Raw genomic sequence first — 15,646 nt, 5'->3', positions numbered from 1 at the left:
GGTCGCTTGTTAGCAGAAATTAGATGCTAATGTAAATGCCATAAAACAAACTATTAAAATATGCGAGTGTACGGTTGCCCCAGCAAGCAACTTAGAGGCTGCTGCCGGTGCCAGTGCCAGTGCCGCAAATTGAGGAACAAAAAGCCAATTCATATGGTTGCGACCCGGGTATTTTTGGTGGCACGCTAAGTGGCGCTCATGAAATCGAATGGCAGACAGTTTAAAGAGCAAAACATTTCACTTTGCGGGCGTTACCAACTTCCGAGCAGTGTTGGCCATTTCAGATTACAGCAAGTAGCCTAAATTGCGCTTTGAATATTTTATAAACGGGAAAAGTGGGGTATAACTATAAATATTAGAATATTATACTTTAGTTTAGGCAACTAACTAGCCCTATTAGACTGTTTTATAAATAGTAAAAGAAACTTTAAAAATGTACTTACTTTTTTTATCTATTAAAAAATTTGTTTATTTGCAGATCCTCTTTAACATTCGCTGCAGCTTTGAAATCACGTATAAAAGCGCCTAAAAGTACACTTTGCATTTGTGCTCTCTGCATTTCAGCTTAAAACATTTCGCTGCATGCTTTTAGATACACTTAGAAGTGGTTTGAAATCCTTGGTGGTTTCTGTGGCTAAAACATTGGCTATGAAATCGCCAAGTTGGCCACACAACTTCTGCGGTCAGGTAAGCTGTGTAAATGTGCTAATTTCATTTGAAGGTTAGTTATGCTATTGACCAGACCCATACCCCATACCCATACCCATTCCATAACATTCTCATTCCCATTCCCATTCCCATTCCCATTCCCAGACTTTCGGCAGACGCCTTCAACTTCGGGGTGCGTAAGTGTGAATTGCTGTTAGCTGTTGCTCTTGTTGTTTGTCGAGTTCGGCCAGTTTGCGAGTTTGCGAGTTTGCCAGTTTGCCGGCCTGCTTTGTGTTTGCTTTGGCCTGTTTGCTGCTGTTTGGCTTCGCTGTTTGTTTTATGAGCGCGGGCCGGCCATTAACAATGCTCGATGGCTCAATAGACGGCTCTGAATAGCTCTCAATTGGTTTATTGCGGTTTTTTGGCGCATGTGTTTTTCGTACAAATCCGTTGTCTAATCCAAAGCCATTGCTGCGGCATTTTAATTCATTTATGCAAAATGCAAAATCTCTCTCTCCTTCCTCTATAGCCATCTCCATTTCGCTGCCCAAATTTGCTTATTCAAATTTAAGCGCTTTTAGCCAGTCCAGAAAACTGGGTCAATTAACGATGTCAACGTCAAAATGATGATGCACATTTTGTGACCCTCCATTCCCCTCTCTTACAGATACCCAATCCCCTGAGTCCAAAAAATTCTCCACTGGCTGGCATAAACTTCCGCATAAATTTCCACCGAGAGACTGCAACTGGGAAAACTCAATGGGAGAAAAAAATAAAAAAGAAAGAGAATCTCAGACGAGGCATAAATTAAAAATACACTTTTTACTCGACCACGGCCGACCCGGCGTAAAAAGTATTTTGACTATGATTGTCATAATCAGTGGAGAAACTGAAGTAGAAAAGAATTAAAAAATGAAAAGCAGCAGGAAACTTAAAAAAATGGCCACGCAAACATTTACCCTACAGTACTTTCCCGCTCAAACGAACCGAATGGCGATTAGTAAAATTACTAATTTACATTGGCCAGGTGTTCAGCGGTGGCCGGCCAACTAATTTCAGCTTTTTTGGGGTTGAGTTGTAAGCCAGGTTCACGGGTTATTTATGCGCCAAAATGGAAATTAATATTTTAAAAGAAAAAACAGGAATTTAAATTGAATTCGTAACGAAAAAGAACTGCTTGTGGTTTTCGATAGAAGAAATATTAATTAAGATTTGTTTTCCTGTTTTGATAATATTTTTTAGATAATTTGTTGACAACATGTGGCTCACATAATTATAACTAATAATAAGTCGTAATAAAAATGAAATCACGATCGCATTAGTATAACTTTTTTACCTGTTTAAGCTGGGGAAAATCTTTTCGCTTTTAATGCGACTGTCCCCCCTCCTTAAAAGTTTTTAATATTTTCCTTTGCTTGCATTTTGTTTGTTACTTTCTTTGAAAAGTTCAACATAAAGTTTAAGAGAAGAAAAAAGATGGCTATAATGTTGTGAAAAAAGTAGGCGGCAGTGATGTCATTTTTCCTTTTACCCCTGTTGAACTGAACGATGGCCGGCAATTGACGGATGACAGGTCAGAGGGCAAATCAGTTTAATATATAAGTTTGAGCCGTAGCAGATTTATTTTAACGTTCACTTTGAGTGTATAATTGAATTAAAAGTTTTCTGCTCCTTACTTCTATTAACTTTCTTGTGAAAATAAGACGACCTAGAGGAGATTATAGTCTTGTTTACATTTATTAAATAATTGTTTAGAATTAGCTTTCTATAAGGAAGATGTTTCATTTGAAAGACTTAATTTAACTTAATAAAGTAACTATACTAGGTTTTTATATAAGAACATCTTTTTAAGCAGAGATCATCACTTAAAAATCACCTAAGAACTTGTTTTGTTGGAAAGATTTTATAAAATTTCTAAGGAAGTGATTCATATAAGCATTTAATGATATCGATTAGCAATCCAGTTTTTTCTTCTCAGAAAACAATTAAAAATTACTTAGTTTGAAAATAAACAACTCTTACAATGATAAATTACAGTGATAAATTACTAAAATGTTTACAGTTTAAAAACTATAAAGCAAGATTAATAGAAAAGTATAAAGAAAATCCCCAGACCAGTTCTTAAAATGTGTTAACTACTGACTAAGCTAATCACCGAAATGAGTCAGTGTCTCTATCAAAATAAATAAAAACAAAATTGATAACATTTAAATAACAACCAGTTGCGTCTGACTCCGTGTTTACCCTTAGATTTTAATTAAGTCAAACAAACAAAACAAAATCCCCGAGTCGACGTCGCTTTACGAAATCTGAAAGATGAATGGAGTGGACCACTTCAGATGGTGCTTTCCATGAATACATTTGGCCACTTGGTCTATCGATCTGTTGTTTTGTTATGCCGGCCAAGAAACTTGAATGTTTTGCGCATTTGAATAGTCAGATGTCTGGGAGAAAGCCCATCTCAACCGGCCGGCCTGGCCACTTCAGAGCTCCTCTCATTTATATGTGGATGTTTGCGAAAAAGTTTGCTACGCTCCGTTTTTGGTTGCCTAATAGGTTTTGGTTATTATTATTGGTAACGATATTATTGTTGTTGTTGTTGTTGTTGCTTAGCGCTTAGCTAAACAGTTAATACGAATCGCTCTGCCCGCAGTATTCATTTCAGTTTTTGGCCTAACACTCGCAACTTTGATGTTCCGTCCCGTCCCGGTCGAACCACTTCAACTTTTATTCGCTTCCTCCGCCGACGCCGACGACGACGACGCCGCCAGTCGATAAATTCCAAATCATATAAATTGCCAGGCCGCAGTGCCGGGTCTTCATAGAATCCATCGAAACTTTGTCGGTGATTAGTGGCAGAAGTTTCCTCGAATATGCGCACATTCGTTTGCCTCGCCCTGGCGACCATTCTTCTGGTCGCCGGCTCCTCAGCAGCCACATTTGATCCTGCGGCTCAACTCCTGGCCGTGGATGCCGGTGTCCAGGCACCAGTGGCAGCACGGCAAGCTCGTCAATTTGGTGGATTCGGCTTCGGTCCAGGAGGTGGATTCGGCGGTGGTCCAGGAGGTGGCTTCGGAGGCGGCGGTTTCGGCGGTGGCCCAGGAGGTGGCTTCGGCGGTGGTCCAGGTGGTGGCTTCGGAGGCGGCGGCTTCGGCGGTGGTCCAGGAGGTGGCTTCGGCGGTGGTCCAGGAGGTGGCTTCGGAGGCGGCGGCTTCGGAGGCCGTCCTGGAGGTGGCTTCGGCGGCGGTTTGGACGCTAAAAGCCAACCAGCAATCATCTGTGACTGACTTAGCATACTTAACCCACTAGAAATAGAATGTCTAATCAAAGTGCAGTCAAGCACGTTCTAATTAATTTCCAAATACATTCGACCATGTTCTTTGATTCACTTAATTTCCTTGTCATTTGCATGGCCTACAGTGATTGGCAAAGTTATTTAGACTTAAATGTAAATGTAAGGGCACTAGAAAAAATTGTTGTTATACTTGAAAAATGATTCAAAATGACGAGGTAAAACTCAAAGGGGCTACCATCAAACAATGTTTACCCCAAAAATCCTAGAAGATTTAAAAAATATCCCTACAAGTATGCTACAACATATGGGGAATCTTGAAGTAGGAAAGATAAATACTGAAAACAGCCCACATTATTTTCACAGCATGCTTTTAGACAAATTTTCAAGTGATATTCAACCTCTAGATTCTAGAATCTATATTATCCTTAAACTCTATGGCTGCCATGGATAAAAATGAAGATAAATTTTATCGGTATTTTTCTGCCTGTAAATCAGCATTTAATTCTTTCTCGTGCGCCGTTCAGTTTGCTTTTGGCCTATTTATAACAAAGCAATCCATTGAAACTTTGCCCCGGCTGCTGCTGCTGCTGCTGCTGCCAGTGGCGTTTGCTATCTAACTTGCCAATCGCGTTTGGCTCGCAAAAGTCGTTTAAGATTAAACGTTTGCTGTAAAATTCCACTCTTTTGACAAGCGTCCTTTTTTATTGTTTAAAAAATTAACTTGGCTTTAAATTTACGCCTTTTGTTATCCCTTGACCTTAGCGCAAAGGACAGCCACCCACACGGCCAGCCCACCCACTCATATAAGGGTCATACGCCAACATTGATAAAAGTTTTCGTTTCTTTTTTTTCTTACTCGCTTCTCCCCCATCGCCCATCGCCCATTTTCATTTTCATTTTTTTCCTCATCTGGCTCGTGAAAAATTCCTTGTTACTAGAACGCAGTCTTGTAAAAGGCTTTGTTAGTCTACACTTTCACGGTATACTTTGGGAACTTTGTTAAAAGAGGACTTTTCTTTTTTTTTTCGTTCCAGTGCTTTAATGACTTTGCATAGTTGGGGTTTAAAGAATTCAACAGTTTTAGATTAAGAAGTAAAGTCTCAAAAATCTTCTGAAACATTTAACAAAGTATTAAGATAATTCTCAAGTAACCCTGGTTAATAGTTCTTTAAAAGAGAGCTTCATGAAAAAAGTTAAGAAAATGTAAAATATTAATAAGAATTAAAATTATGTATAGACATTGATTAGAATTAACTTTCGTAATTATAAATAAAAATATTTAAAATCCCTCAAAAAAGCATCTTCCAGGCTTTCCCCTCAGAGTATTATCAATTCGATGACCTGATTTTTCAGACTTTTTGGCCATTTTGGCGAAGCTGTTCTTATCGAAATCGTGTCTCAATAAATCTACGGCACCTTCGTATACACACCCGCCCACTTTTCGTTGTCCGCCCAACCAAGGGCAACGCCCAAGCAGCTGGCAGAAAATCGGTTCGGAAAAAGAAAAAACCGTCGGGAAAAGCCGTTCGAACTGATTATCCATGTTGACCGTCGCGGCAGCAGCCGCAGCTGATTGATTTGTTATTGAAAATATTAGGCCTGGCCCCCAGAAAAGGGAAAATCGAGATCCCAAAAGATGGGAATCTGGGGAAATGTGAGATGGGCAGGTGGCGGAGGCGGAGGCGAAGGCGGGGCGGAGTGATGTGGAACGTGCTGTGCGTTTGGATACGCTTGAAACTTTTATAACTTTATGAGGGCGTTGTAATTTGATATCGCAAAGTTTTTTTTATTGCCTTTTATAGCCTTATAATTTGGCCGCGATGTTGTTGTTAGAATTGTTGTTGTTGCTGGTGTCGCCACAAGAGAGAGATGCTGAGCCCGTTTTCCTGGCCCATCGGGCGTATACTTGTTGTTTTGTGGCGTCTTTTTGTTTACACGTTATTTATGGCTTATAAATACGTATCGGTTTTTGGCAGGGGGCGGACAAGAAAGGCGTTGCTCGAGGCGGCTTTTCTGAATTGTAAACAACTCACATGTGGCCTGTACTTAAGAAATCTCTTAATGAGCATTAGATGTCGGCAAATGAAATTAACCATATGTACATATAGAATGGTGTGTGATTGTGTATTTGTATTTGTAATTGGATTTGAGACGCCTTTACCTTTTCTAGTCCCGTCATCAAAATGACGGCACATTTTGATTTTTAGCTTATACAATTTTGCAATCTCAAACGTACATATGTGATTAGTTATAATTAAATTCGCAGATGGGATTTCCACCTACTTCAAATGAGAATAAAGAAAAAATCCCGTGGAATAGATATTTATAATTTCTATGATTTTTATCTTATAATGACTTTGCTCGAAATGCCGCCAAATGACGTAATGCCATGATAGTTTGATTTGTTCTTTATTCTTATTTTAAAGCGAGAGTTCTTTTTTAATATATAAATTCCTTATAAATTCTATAGATGGAAAAAATTTGTTTATTTATGTAATTGCCCTATCACAAAAAGTTGATTTGAGAATCAAGTCAATCGAAATGTGTCATAAGAAAAATATGATAAGTATTAATTAAGATTACCAATGGGCAAATTTAAATTGTATTTAAATTGGATTTTCTGGAACTATATTTCATCTTTATAACCCTTAAGTTACAGATTTTTTCCAGATAATATCGTACAACTGAAGACTTACATTCAAATGGGTTTAAATCTGTCAACTGTCACGTTAAATAGAATTTCTATACTCAATATGAAGTGTTATGAAGTTATGAATTGCAGCTGTTTTAGTTTTTATTTTGTTTGAAATAACAAATTTGAATTTTAAATAATATAAAATAATAGTTATACTTTTGTAGTTACATTTTTGGCTTAGTTATATTCTAGTTAAGCCATTTAATTTAGGAATAAAACTACAACGGGTAAGGGGATGTATAGTTCAGATTTCGGATTATTATTTACAATCGGGACTAAAAGTTTTATTTTTGGAATATCGTTTAGCTATTAATATTCAAAATTAAAGTATTATCTGAACCGAGAGGTATTTAAAAGAATTTTTATAAATTTTAAGCTATTAGCTGTTATGTTTTAATCTAATTAATTAATAATAATTAGTTAATTAGTTAAAAATGTATAACCTGTAAGAACTTCATAAATTGAATCGAGTCTGCAGTGCACTATGTGAAATTTAACCCGTTTTTGTGGCCAAAACTAATTTTTCGAAAGTATGCAAATTTCCGTTTTTTTTAATTTTACCATGTTAAGAAATGATCAAAAGGTTATGTTACATACCTAAAATGTTAATTTAACAGTTAACTGTTAAAATACAAGCTGTTAAAGTTAGCTGTTGCTAGCGAACACCACTTGCTGTTCAAAAGGTTAATTTTGTGATGCAACTTCAAATTGGCATATCTCATAGAAAAAATCATTAAATAATCTAATTCAAATTGAATTTTGATTCTTCAGGTTAATACTATTTATTTATAATAATACGTTGTGTATTTCGTTCGTATTTTTCTAACAATTTGTATATTTAACAAGTGGTGTCCCCTTGCCACTTTTGGAAAGAATGTTGAACTTTGCAAAGGGTTTTAAAAAAATAAAGAAAATACATAGTTAATTAAATAAATAAATGTTAATGTCAACTATTCATGTTCTTCTTGAAAATAAAGAAATTTGAAAAACATATTTTCCCATTAGTAAGCAATGATAATTCTTCTCTATAAATAACAGAAATATTATAAACTCGTTGCCCTAATTTATTAGGCTATCATTTACTGTCGTCGTCGTTTGAAAACTTGTAGAGTAGTATGTTAAGTATTTTATTCTCACTGTTGAAGAACATAATTAGAAGCGAATGAGTTGAGGAATGGAGTGAGTAAAACGAAAAACAGGTTGTTTGCACTGCGCAGAAATGATTTTGTTATTTTCTTTTTTTTTCCCTTGCGTCTAGTTGTTTACAATTTCAGCTCGAGGCCCTTGAGAGTCGGGGGGTTTTCTTCGCCATTTGATTATGCTCAGGAAATTTAATTGTTTAAGGTCGTCGGCACCCAGAACTCGTTTAGAACCCCACAGTCATCACCTAGAGTCAGGTCGAATGATTTGGTATATAAGGCGACTAGCTGTAGGATCGGCTTGATTATAGTTAACTTTTTGGGTGAAAGACAACAACGAGACAGCGAGACAACGGAACGGAACGATGCGCGTTTACCACTTGAATCTATTAGTGCTAAGTGCCGGCCTTTTGGTCCTACTGGCCAAATCGGGGACCACGGCCCCCCAGGCGGATGTGGATGTACAGCAACTGACTCTGGCGGATGTAAATCAGGTAACGGAGCAGCAGGAGCAGCCGGCAGTTCGCCTGGCCAGGCAATTTGGATTCGGCGGCGGCCGACGAGGATTTGGCAGGGAGAGGCGGTGGATTCTGTTGCGGCGGAGGCGGCGGTGGGTTCCGGAGACCTGGTTTCGGTGGCGGCGGATTCGGGGGCTTCTATCCCCCACCACCACCGCCGCCGCCCTTCTTCGGCGGTCCCTTCTACGGCTAAGTGTTATTAATTTAATGTGCATATATGTGATACGATCAGAGCAGGAATTAGCTGCTAATAAATCAACACGAGCTGCTGCTCTAATTACCCGACCAAGTGCTGAGCCAGTTTTTTATGTGGCTCCGTACTCTTTTTTAACATCCATTCCAGGTGCTTAGTCGTCTTATATATGGGTTTAAAGGGGAAGTTGTTGAAAATACAGAGATGCTGAAATACCATTTCTTTAGTATTAATGGTTGACATTTTACCTGGATGGGATAAAATCTATTATTATTATTAAAATTTGGATACAACTCAAGTTAATCACGAAGTTATAGACCTTAAAGTCCTTAAAGTCTGAAAGTAGAAGTACTAGTAAATGTTGAAAATCTTTGAAATCATTAGTTAATGCTAAAGAAACATAATTTGTCAAGTTTCGAATGAAATTTAAGACTTTTAACGTACTTTTTTTCCTCTGTGTATAACCCAAGAAAGTTTCTTTTTGATATGTGGTACCAGATTTTGAAAGATAAGTTTTAACCTGGATAAGCTTCTTTAATAAATCAAAAGAAGTAGCTTTTATAATTGCCAAAACAAGTATTTAACTTGTTTACACTGCTCTAGCTCTCTTGATAATTCCCATAAATAGGGCTGCTACTTTGATACCAAGAAATAACTAGATTTAAGATGAGTGCTCTACGTTGCCTTATAATTTTACTTTTTGGAGTTCTGCTGACATTAGCAGAAAACTATAAGTCCGAGGATAATAAAGATCAACATCCTCTGCCAGATGAAGTGAAAAACGAATCTGTAGAGCGGATACGCCGTCAGATTGGAGCCTTTGGCTATGGCATTGGAATATTTGGAGGAAGACCTATTGGTAATCCCTATTATCTGGGTAATCCATATGTTAATCCTTACTTTGTACAACCCTTTGGGCATTATATCCATGATCGTCGATTTGGAGGAGGATTTGCTGGAAATTTCTATGGTCGCTAGGGTATTTTTTTGTATTGTCCTCCAAAATGACAGTCAATGTCGACTTAATAAAGTTAAACATTAAAAAGTTCAAAAACCAGTGGATAAAAAGGGTTTAAAGGGGGTAATGAAGAGGTGGTGGGAGGGGAGTTTCGCCCAAGGGCGATGCTGAAATTATAAAAATTTCATTTCAAATCACGTTGAGTGACATGCAGACTGAGCACAGGACAAGAAAACTTAATCAGCGATGTTAACGATGTCAGGCTGCGGGAAACAGGATGTCATTCTGTACCATCAAATGGCTCCATTCCGGGTCGCGTACTCGTATTTTATTTCGCTCTCTACTTTCTTTCTTTTTTCTTTCATTTTTTCTCTTTTTTGGTTTTTGTATTCTTTTTTTTATTTCGTATTTTCTAATTCATATGCGTTTCAAGTTTTAATTACGTGGGAAAAAAGCGAATGAACAAACGAGCGGGTGCCATCCAGGGACCAAAGCCAGGAGCAGGACTTTTCTTCTTCTGGCTTCATTTTGGCTTGACTGACAGACAAGCAGCAGGAGCAGCAGCAGTAGCATGAAAATAACAAAATACGCCCAATCAGCCCCAGCCAGAACGGAAACGAGACGATACACAGAGGGTACTGGAGGGCAGACAGACACCCAGACCTAGAGACAGACAGCCGCAGACCCACCAACCAACGAAAAAAAAGGGCAAAAAAAAATTAAGTAGCGAAATCAGCGGGTACAACAAAAAAAATATATATATATATATATATATAACGAAAACAGAAGGAATTGGAGCTACCGAGAAGAACACAAATAAAACAGGATAAAGGCGTTGCATGCCAAGGATAATCCGTGCAGCGCTCCTACAAAGACGAAAACTCGCTACTGACAGAGGCGGAAGAAAAATGGTGGCACTCAAAAATTGTGAACTCACTTGACGTGGCTCATTCTGACGGAACTGGTACTAAACACTTTAAAAAAAAATTATCCTAATAATATTATAAGTTGATTAAAACAGGTAGACTCTGGCAGGATATGTTTTATGGCTAATGGATATGAGTTTAAAGGTAATCGTCTCTGGGTATTAAATATTTTTTAAGCTAGTTGCAGTTTGTTTTAGAATTTTTCATTAAGAGCAACTTTAACAGCCTGATTAATGTTAAAAAATATTTAAAATAAATTTAAGTAGTTAAAGGTTTAATTTGGTAATAAAATTAAAAGAATTTTAGGAAAAATTTGTCTAAATGCTTTTGTTTATATTTTACTAACTTTCATTTTGCGAAAACATGACAACATTTTAAAATTTATGTACTTTAAAATTAACTACGATTTTTTTAAAAAACATTTTAACCAAATAATAACTTTTATGAAATCTTCATATTATATTAAAAAGTTTTTAGTTGTAAAAACTATTTAAAAAAGGCATTAGTTACTGATCTAAGACTTTCTCTAACAGTATTGGCATTTTCAAAAGAATAAATTAAAATTTCTCTCAGTGCACAGCCTGCTTTCCGTATCCTCTATCCACCCACTGCCAAATGGCATGACGACGTTGTTTGGTGTTGACGTGTCTGTGGGTGGAATGGCGCCGGTCATCGCTTGTTAGCTGCGTGTGGCGGCCAAATCAGCGCTCCTTTCGTGGCTTGGCCAGAAGATGTGGCCATAAGCATAAATATGCAGCATCTGGCCAAATTGCTCTGTGCGTGCGTGCGTATTAAAAGGGGGCAAAAAATTCTTCGTCTGAGACAAAAAAAAAAATACAAAATAGAGAGAGAGAGAATAAATATCCGAGTAATTAACAATTACAATGATGCGTGGAAATTGTGTTGGCCAGCTCAGCTAGACCAGGCCCTAACGCTTGGTTGCCTGGTTAACGGACTGCTTGAGTGACTGACAGTTGCTATCAGAATGTGGATGCCTGTCCGTCCTGTGTCCGCCCGTCTGTCCGTTCATCTGTCCTTTCGGCTATCCGTCCATCTGCGGTTGTGGCTCTCTCCTCTTTGCTGTTACTCCATCATGCTGACATTCCCACAGATCCTTCGGTTATCCAGGATCCTTCGACCAGTGTGAAATAACAATGCGAATAGAATGGGGTAATAACATTATCGTCAGCAGTTTGCAACGTTCGGGTGAAAATCACCTATTAAATAATTTTTATTGCAAGATAAAAGGGGAAGAGTGGAGTTTTTAAAGAGTTATCATGACTCATTTTTGCAGATTTTCAAATAAGAATTGTTAAGTAAAACGATGAAATAAATAAGTTAAGTTAAGTTAAAAATATATATTTTCGTATTTTTCTTAGACATAAATTTCCACCAAACATAAAAGTTTTTGTGTTTATATTCTAAATTATAAAATTTAACCAATTAGACTTACTTCATTTTTTTCTTTAATAAATATATTTTAGCGTATTACTCCATCGACTTTCGTTCAGCAAACTCTGCACTTTTGATAAGTTTATGCTCAAATAAATCTGAAAATTGCCATTATTTGAGGTAGTAAATTTTAGACTGTTACCTATTGATTGGCTTGTTGCAGCACTCAAGTAGTGTAACCAACAACTAGATTCCATTTCATTGTCATTTCTCTAGAAAAACAATTAAAACAACTAAGGAGTGCGGAGGCTGTAAACATTCCAAAAGTTTTAAGTTTATTACAAAATTGCATTTGAAAGAGGAGAAAGCATTAATTTATTTTACCAACATGCCATGATAGCATTAACTGGGTAATCAAATTAGTACGGAAAGGATTATATGCTATGGTATTTATAGAATACGAAAAATAAATAAATACAAATTTTAGTGAAAAGCCCATTAAGTGAAAAGCGTGTTTAAATAAACTTTAATTCGCCGTCCGACAGGAATATCATATAAATTAGCCATTGTAGGGGAAAAAGCACTCTGCCCCAAACCTCAAATACACTTTTGGCCAGATTAAGGATGATTTTATTTTGGTTTTTCGTTGTGTGCTTTCCCGCCTACCACGTTTAATTGTATTTGTGGCGATGGAAAGCACACACACACCCACACAAACACAAACACACAGAGGCAAACACACAAATACTCCGGCATGTAGGCACATCCTGGCCGCAAAGTTTTCCGTTGCTGGAAAATCTAAGAAAAAATCCCTAATTAAACAGTTTGTCAGTAATGCAAATAAACTTTGCTAAACTTTTTGCCCACAGTCAACGTTTCCTTCTTCCTTCAGCTTGTTGCTTATTATTCTATGCTTTCTTTCTTATTTCGAATTTTCCCCTCTTGTAATTTTCATTTTTGTATTTCAATTTTTTTTATTTTTTTTTTTTTTTTGGTCAAGCACACAAAAATGTAATTATTAAAAAATTATGCTAAACACGCAATAAAAAAGTTGGCCAGAGAGCGAGACAAAAAAACATAAAAATTAACGAAGAAAACCGACGACAGGACACAGCACAACGAAAAATACGAATAGAAAAAAATGTATTTTTAAAAAGGCAAACGGTCAAATTTATATATTTGTAATTTCAGTTTCCTTTTTTTTTTTTTGCTGTTAAAGTTTGTTGTGTTCATTTTACGTTTTGTTTTGTTAGCCGCCCGCATGATGATGGAAAAGAAGGAAAAGCATAAAAGAGAAGCGAGGCTGGGGCAACGAGAGCAAAATTAACAATTGTTAATTTGAAAATTGCACACAAATGCGTAATGCGAAAGTTTTTGCGCTACGCAAACCGACGGACAGCAACCCGTAGTCTTTACCGGAATGCCCGGAGACCCCGAGAAGCCAGTGCCCAGAACCCAGACCCGGGACCTCAATTCCGGATCCCGCCAGACTCGGCTTGGCCACTTGTTAAGTGTTAATGAAATAATTATGCCAACTTTGCCAACGGTCCAACCACTGGCCGCACATGGCCCATACCGCCCACTTACTATGTACACAAGCACTGTGGGAAAATGGTTAGTAATTGGGAAGTTATTTTGGGGGGTTCTTAGTTCTTCTTAGAATATTATGAAGAAGGTCAGATAAGTTTGTTTACAAATATTTTGCATAATGAAAAGATATTTTGTTTTATATATTATGAATTGTTTTCGGTTTGTTGTAATTAAAATTTATGTATAATAAATTTTTTTTAAATTTTTTTAAGTGTAACTATTTTATGTTGTTTTCTTAAGAAAATTGTTCAAGAATTTAACACAACTTGTTCAGAATGCATTATAAAAAATAATTAGTGATGTACAGAGACTAAAGAAATTCAAATGTTCTAAATCTTAATAGAAAAAATAAAGATTTTATTTTTTAAGAGCCAAATAATTTGATAATTTGATTTTATAAGGCTAAAGGTAATCAATAATCTTAGTATACTATTTTATATATAAAAAATTAAATTGAAATTGTTAAATAATAAATAAAAAAAAGTCACAGAAATTGTTAAATATTTACGGAAAAATCAAAATTGTTTAGAAAGAAAGAAAATAAAATTGGATTTTAGCTTCCCCTCAAAAGGTAGTTTACTAACTTAAGGTTGTTTATAAAGAAACTTGTTAAACCGGCCAGAACTTAAATCTTATATAAGTCCATATCGAAAACCTTTTTTTTTTCAGTGCCATGAAGACACACACCCCCCTGGACAGAGAGAGCCTGTGGGTCAGCGGCTGGCATCCCTGCAGCCACTTCAGTTTTATTGTTCCCCTCAGCATCAAGTTGGGAACAATGAAGTGTGAGCTGGCTGGACTGTGCCCTCCAAGTCCTCCTCCTCCATCCATGTATCCCTGCCCTCTAGCCGCCTTTGCCCCCCATGCTTATTGCTTTTTTTAATTCGATAAACTGCCCTCTGAAGACTCACACAGCGACCTTGGTTTTGTGGCGCCCGAAAGCCTAAAAGCAGGCAGCGCTTTTGTGCCGCCGAGGCTTTCAAACGCCTAAGCCGCTTAATTACAACGAGTCGGTGGGGGCACCAGAGTTTGCCAGCTATTTGCTTAAGACGCGAAAATGTGATTAACAAGTGTGAAAAGCCGCCCGGTTCTCCCTTCAGTTGATTTTATTTTTCTTTTCTTGGTTTTTTTTTTCAGCTTCTTTCTGTTTCTCCATGTCTTGTTTCTAAGTTTCTTAGAGAGTTTTGGGTGGAGTTTAATTTTGCTTGAATAACTTTAATTGATTTAGTTAGGCAGTGTGTGTGGTTTTTATGGCAGTGGTGATAAGATGGTCTTTCAATTACTTAAAAATTAAGAAGAACTTTTCAAAGAGGGAAAACTCTCTCTTCAAAACATAATTAGCTGCTTAGATAAGATTCAAGTCATAATTTGTTTAGGATATTCAAAATGTAAGTCATCTACCTTATATAAGGTGCTCTACTTTTCTTATTTTCTGCAATATTTTAATGGGTTTTACCTTTAAGTCCAACCAAGTATGAGTACAAAATTGATTGAATTTTGCGTTTAAAATTGGTTCAACTTAATGCTGACAAAGGACAAAGTTGCCAAAAAGGATTGTCGTAGTTTTTGTTGGCCGCACCAGATGCATCATTATCAAGCCGAATGACAGGTGTGCGCATGCCAATTTGGGCCAGCTCTAATTGAATTTAGTCAACTCCGGGGCTCCGTGTCTTCACGTTTGTCTGTTTCCTTGACTTTTTCCCACTAAGGTGGTGCGCGGCAGGGGGATCAAGGGGCGGGATGTGCCGAAAAACTTTCCTGCCCTGTCATTGTAATACACACCTCGACGAGCCTCGAATGTTTGGTGGCAGAAGAAGCAGCAGTGGCAGCGGTGGCAGCGGTAGCAGCATTGGGTTTTTGGTGCCACAGCTCTTTGCTTTTGGCTTCTCCATTGTTAAGATGTGTAGTTGCTGCTGCTGCGCCGTGTCGAGCAAATCCCAAGCAAGTTGTCTCACTGACTCCGACTGACTTCGCCATCGACGCTACTACCACTACCGCCACCACCGCCGCCAAACAATTAACGTTAATGGATCATGGTAACTTTTTCGCCTCTTTGCCACTGTGAAATCCCAGCGGTGCGTGTAAACTGGCAAAAGTAGGGAAAGCAAACTACGAGCGCCAAGGAGGAGCTCGAGAACGAGCTCAGGGCGAGCCATCAAAGATGTCTGTGGCTACCAGCCCACTCCTTGCCATTTAGCCCACCTACTTTCGGCTGCTTATGCTGCAGCTAAAGATTTTGCTTTATCTGCACTGGGAAAAATATTGTATATAAATAGAAAAATGTCACTTTCA

At 37.6% G+C, this 15,646-nt stretch overlaps 3 protein-coding genes across 3 annotated transcripts; all 3 read left to right on the top strand.

The window, feature by feature from the left end:
* Nucleotides 1–3,202: 3,202 nt before the first annotated feature.
* On the top strand, nucleotides 3,203–4,041 carry LOC108116816 (holotricin-3). Its single transcript, XM_017228865.2, has one exon. The coding sequence runs from the start codon at nucleotides 3,522–3,524 to the stop codon at nucleotides 3,933–3,935; it is 414 nt and encodes a 137-aa protein (XP_017084354.2). The 5' UTR covers nucleotides 3,203–3,521; the 3' UTR covers nucleotides 3,936–4,041.
* A 3,635-nt stretch (nucleotides 4,042–7,676) lies between these two features.
* On the top strand, nucleotides 7,677–8,584 carry LOC108116837 (neuropeptide-like protein 32). The gene is given in 2 exon segments (XM_017228890.2): nucleotides 7,677–8,357; nucleotides 8,359–8,584. Coding segments are annotated over 2 exon segments (345 nt in total). The 5' UTR covers nucleotides 7,677–8,142; the 3' UTR covers nucleotides 8,489–8,584.
* A 422-nt stretch (nucleotides 8,585–9,006) lies between these two features.
* LOC108116858 lies at nucleotides 9,007–9,471 on the top strand. Its single transcript, XM_017228920.2, has one exon. The coding sequence runs from the start codon at nucleotides 9,155–9,157 to the stop codon at nucleotides 9,464–9,466; it is 312 nt and encodes a 103-aa protein (XP_017084409.1). The 5' UTR covers nucleotides 9,007–9,154; the 3' UTR covers nucleotides 9,467–9,471.
* Nucleotides 9,472–15,646: the final 6,175 nt, after the last annotated feature.

Source organism: Drosophila eugracilis, unplaced genomic scaffold (genome assembly GCF_018153835.1).
Source record: "Drosophila eugracilis isolate 14026-0451.02 unplaced genomic scaffold, ASM1815383v1 contig_415, whole genome shotgun sequence".
Taxonomy (NCBI): Eukaryota; Metazoa; Arthropoda; class Insecta; order Diptera; family Drosophilidae; genus Drosophila; species Drosophila eugracilis.
Note: the sequence above shows the minus strand (reverse complement) of the source record. Positions and strands in the feature narration are given on the sequence as shown.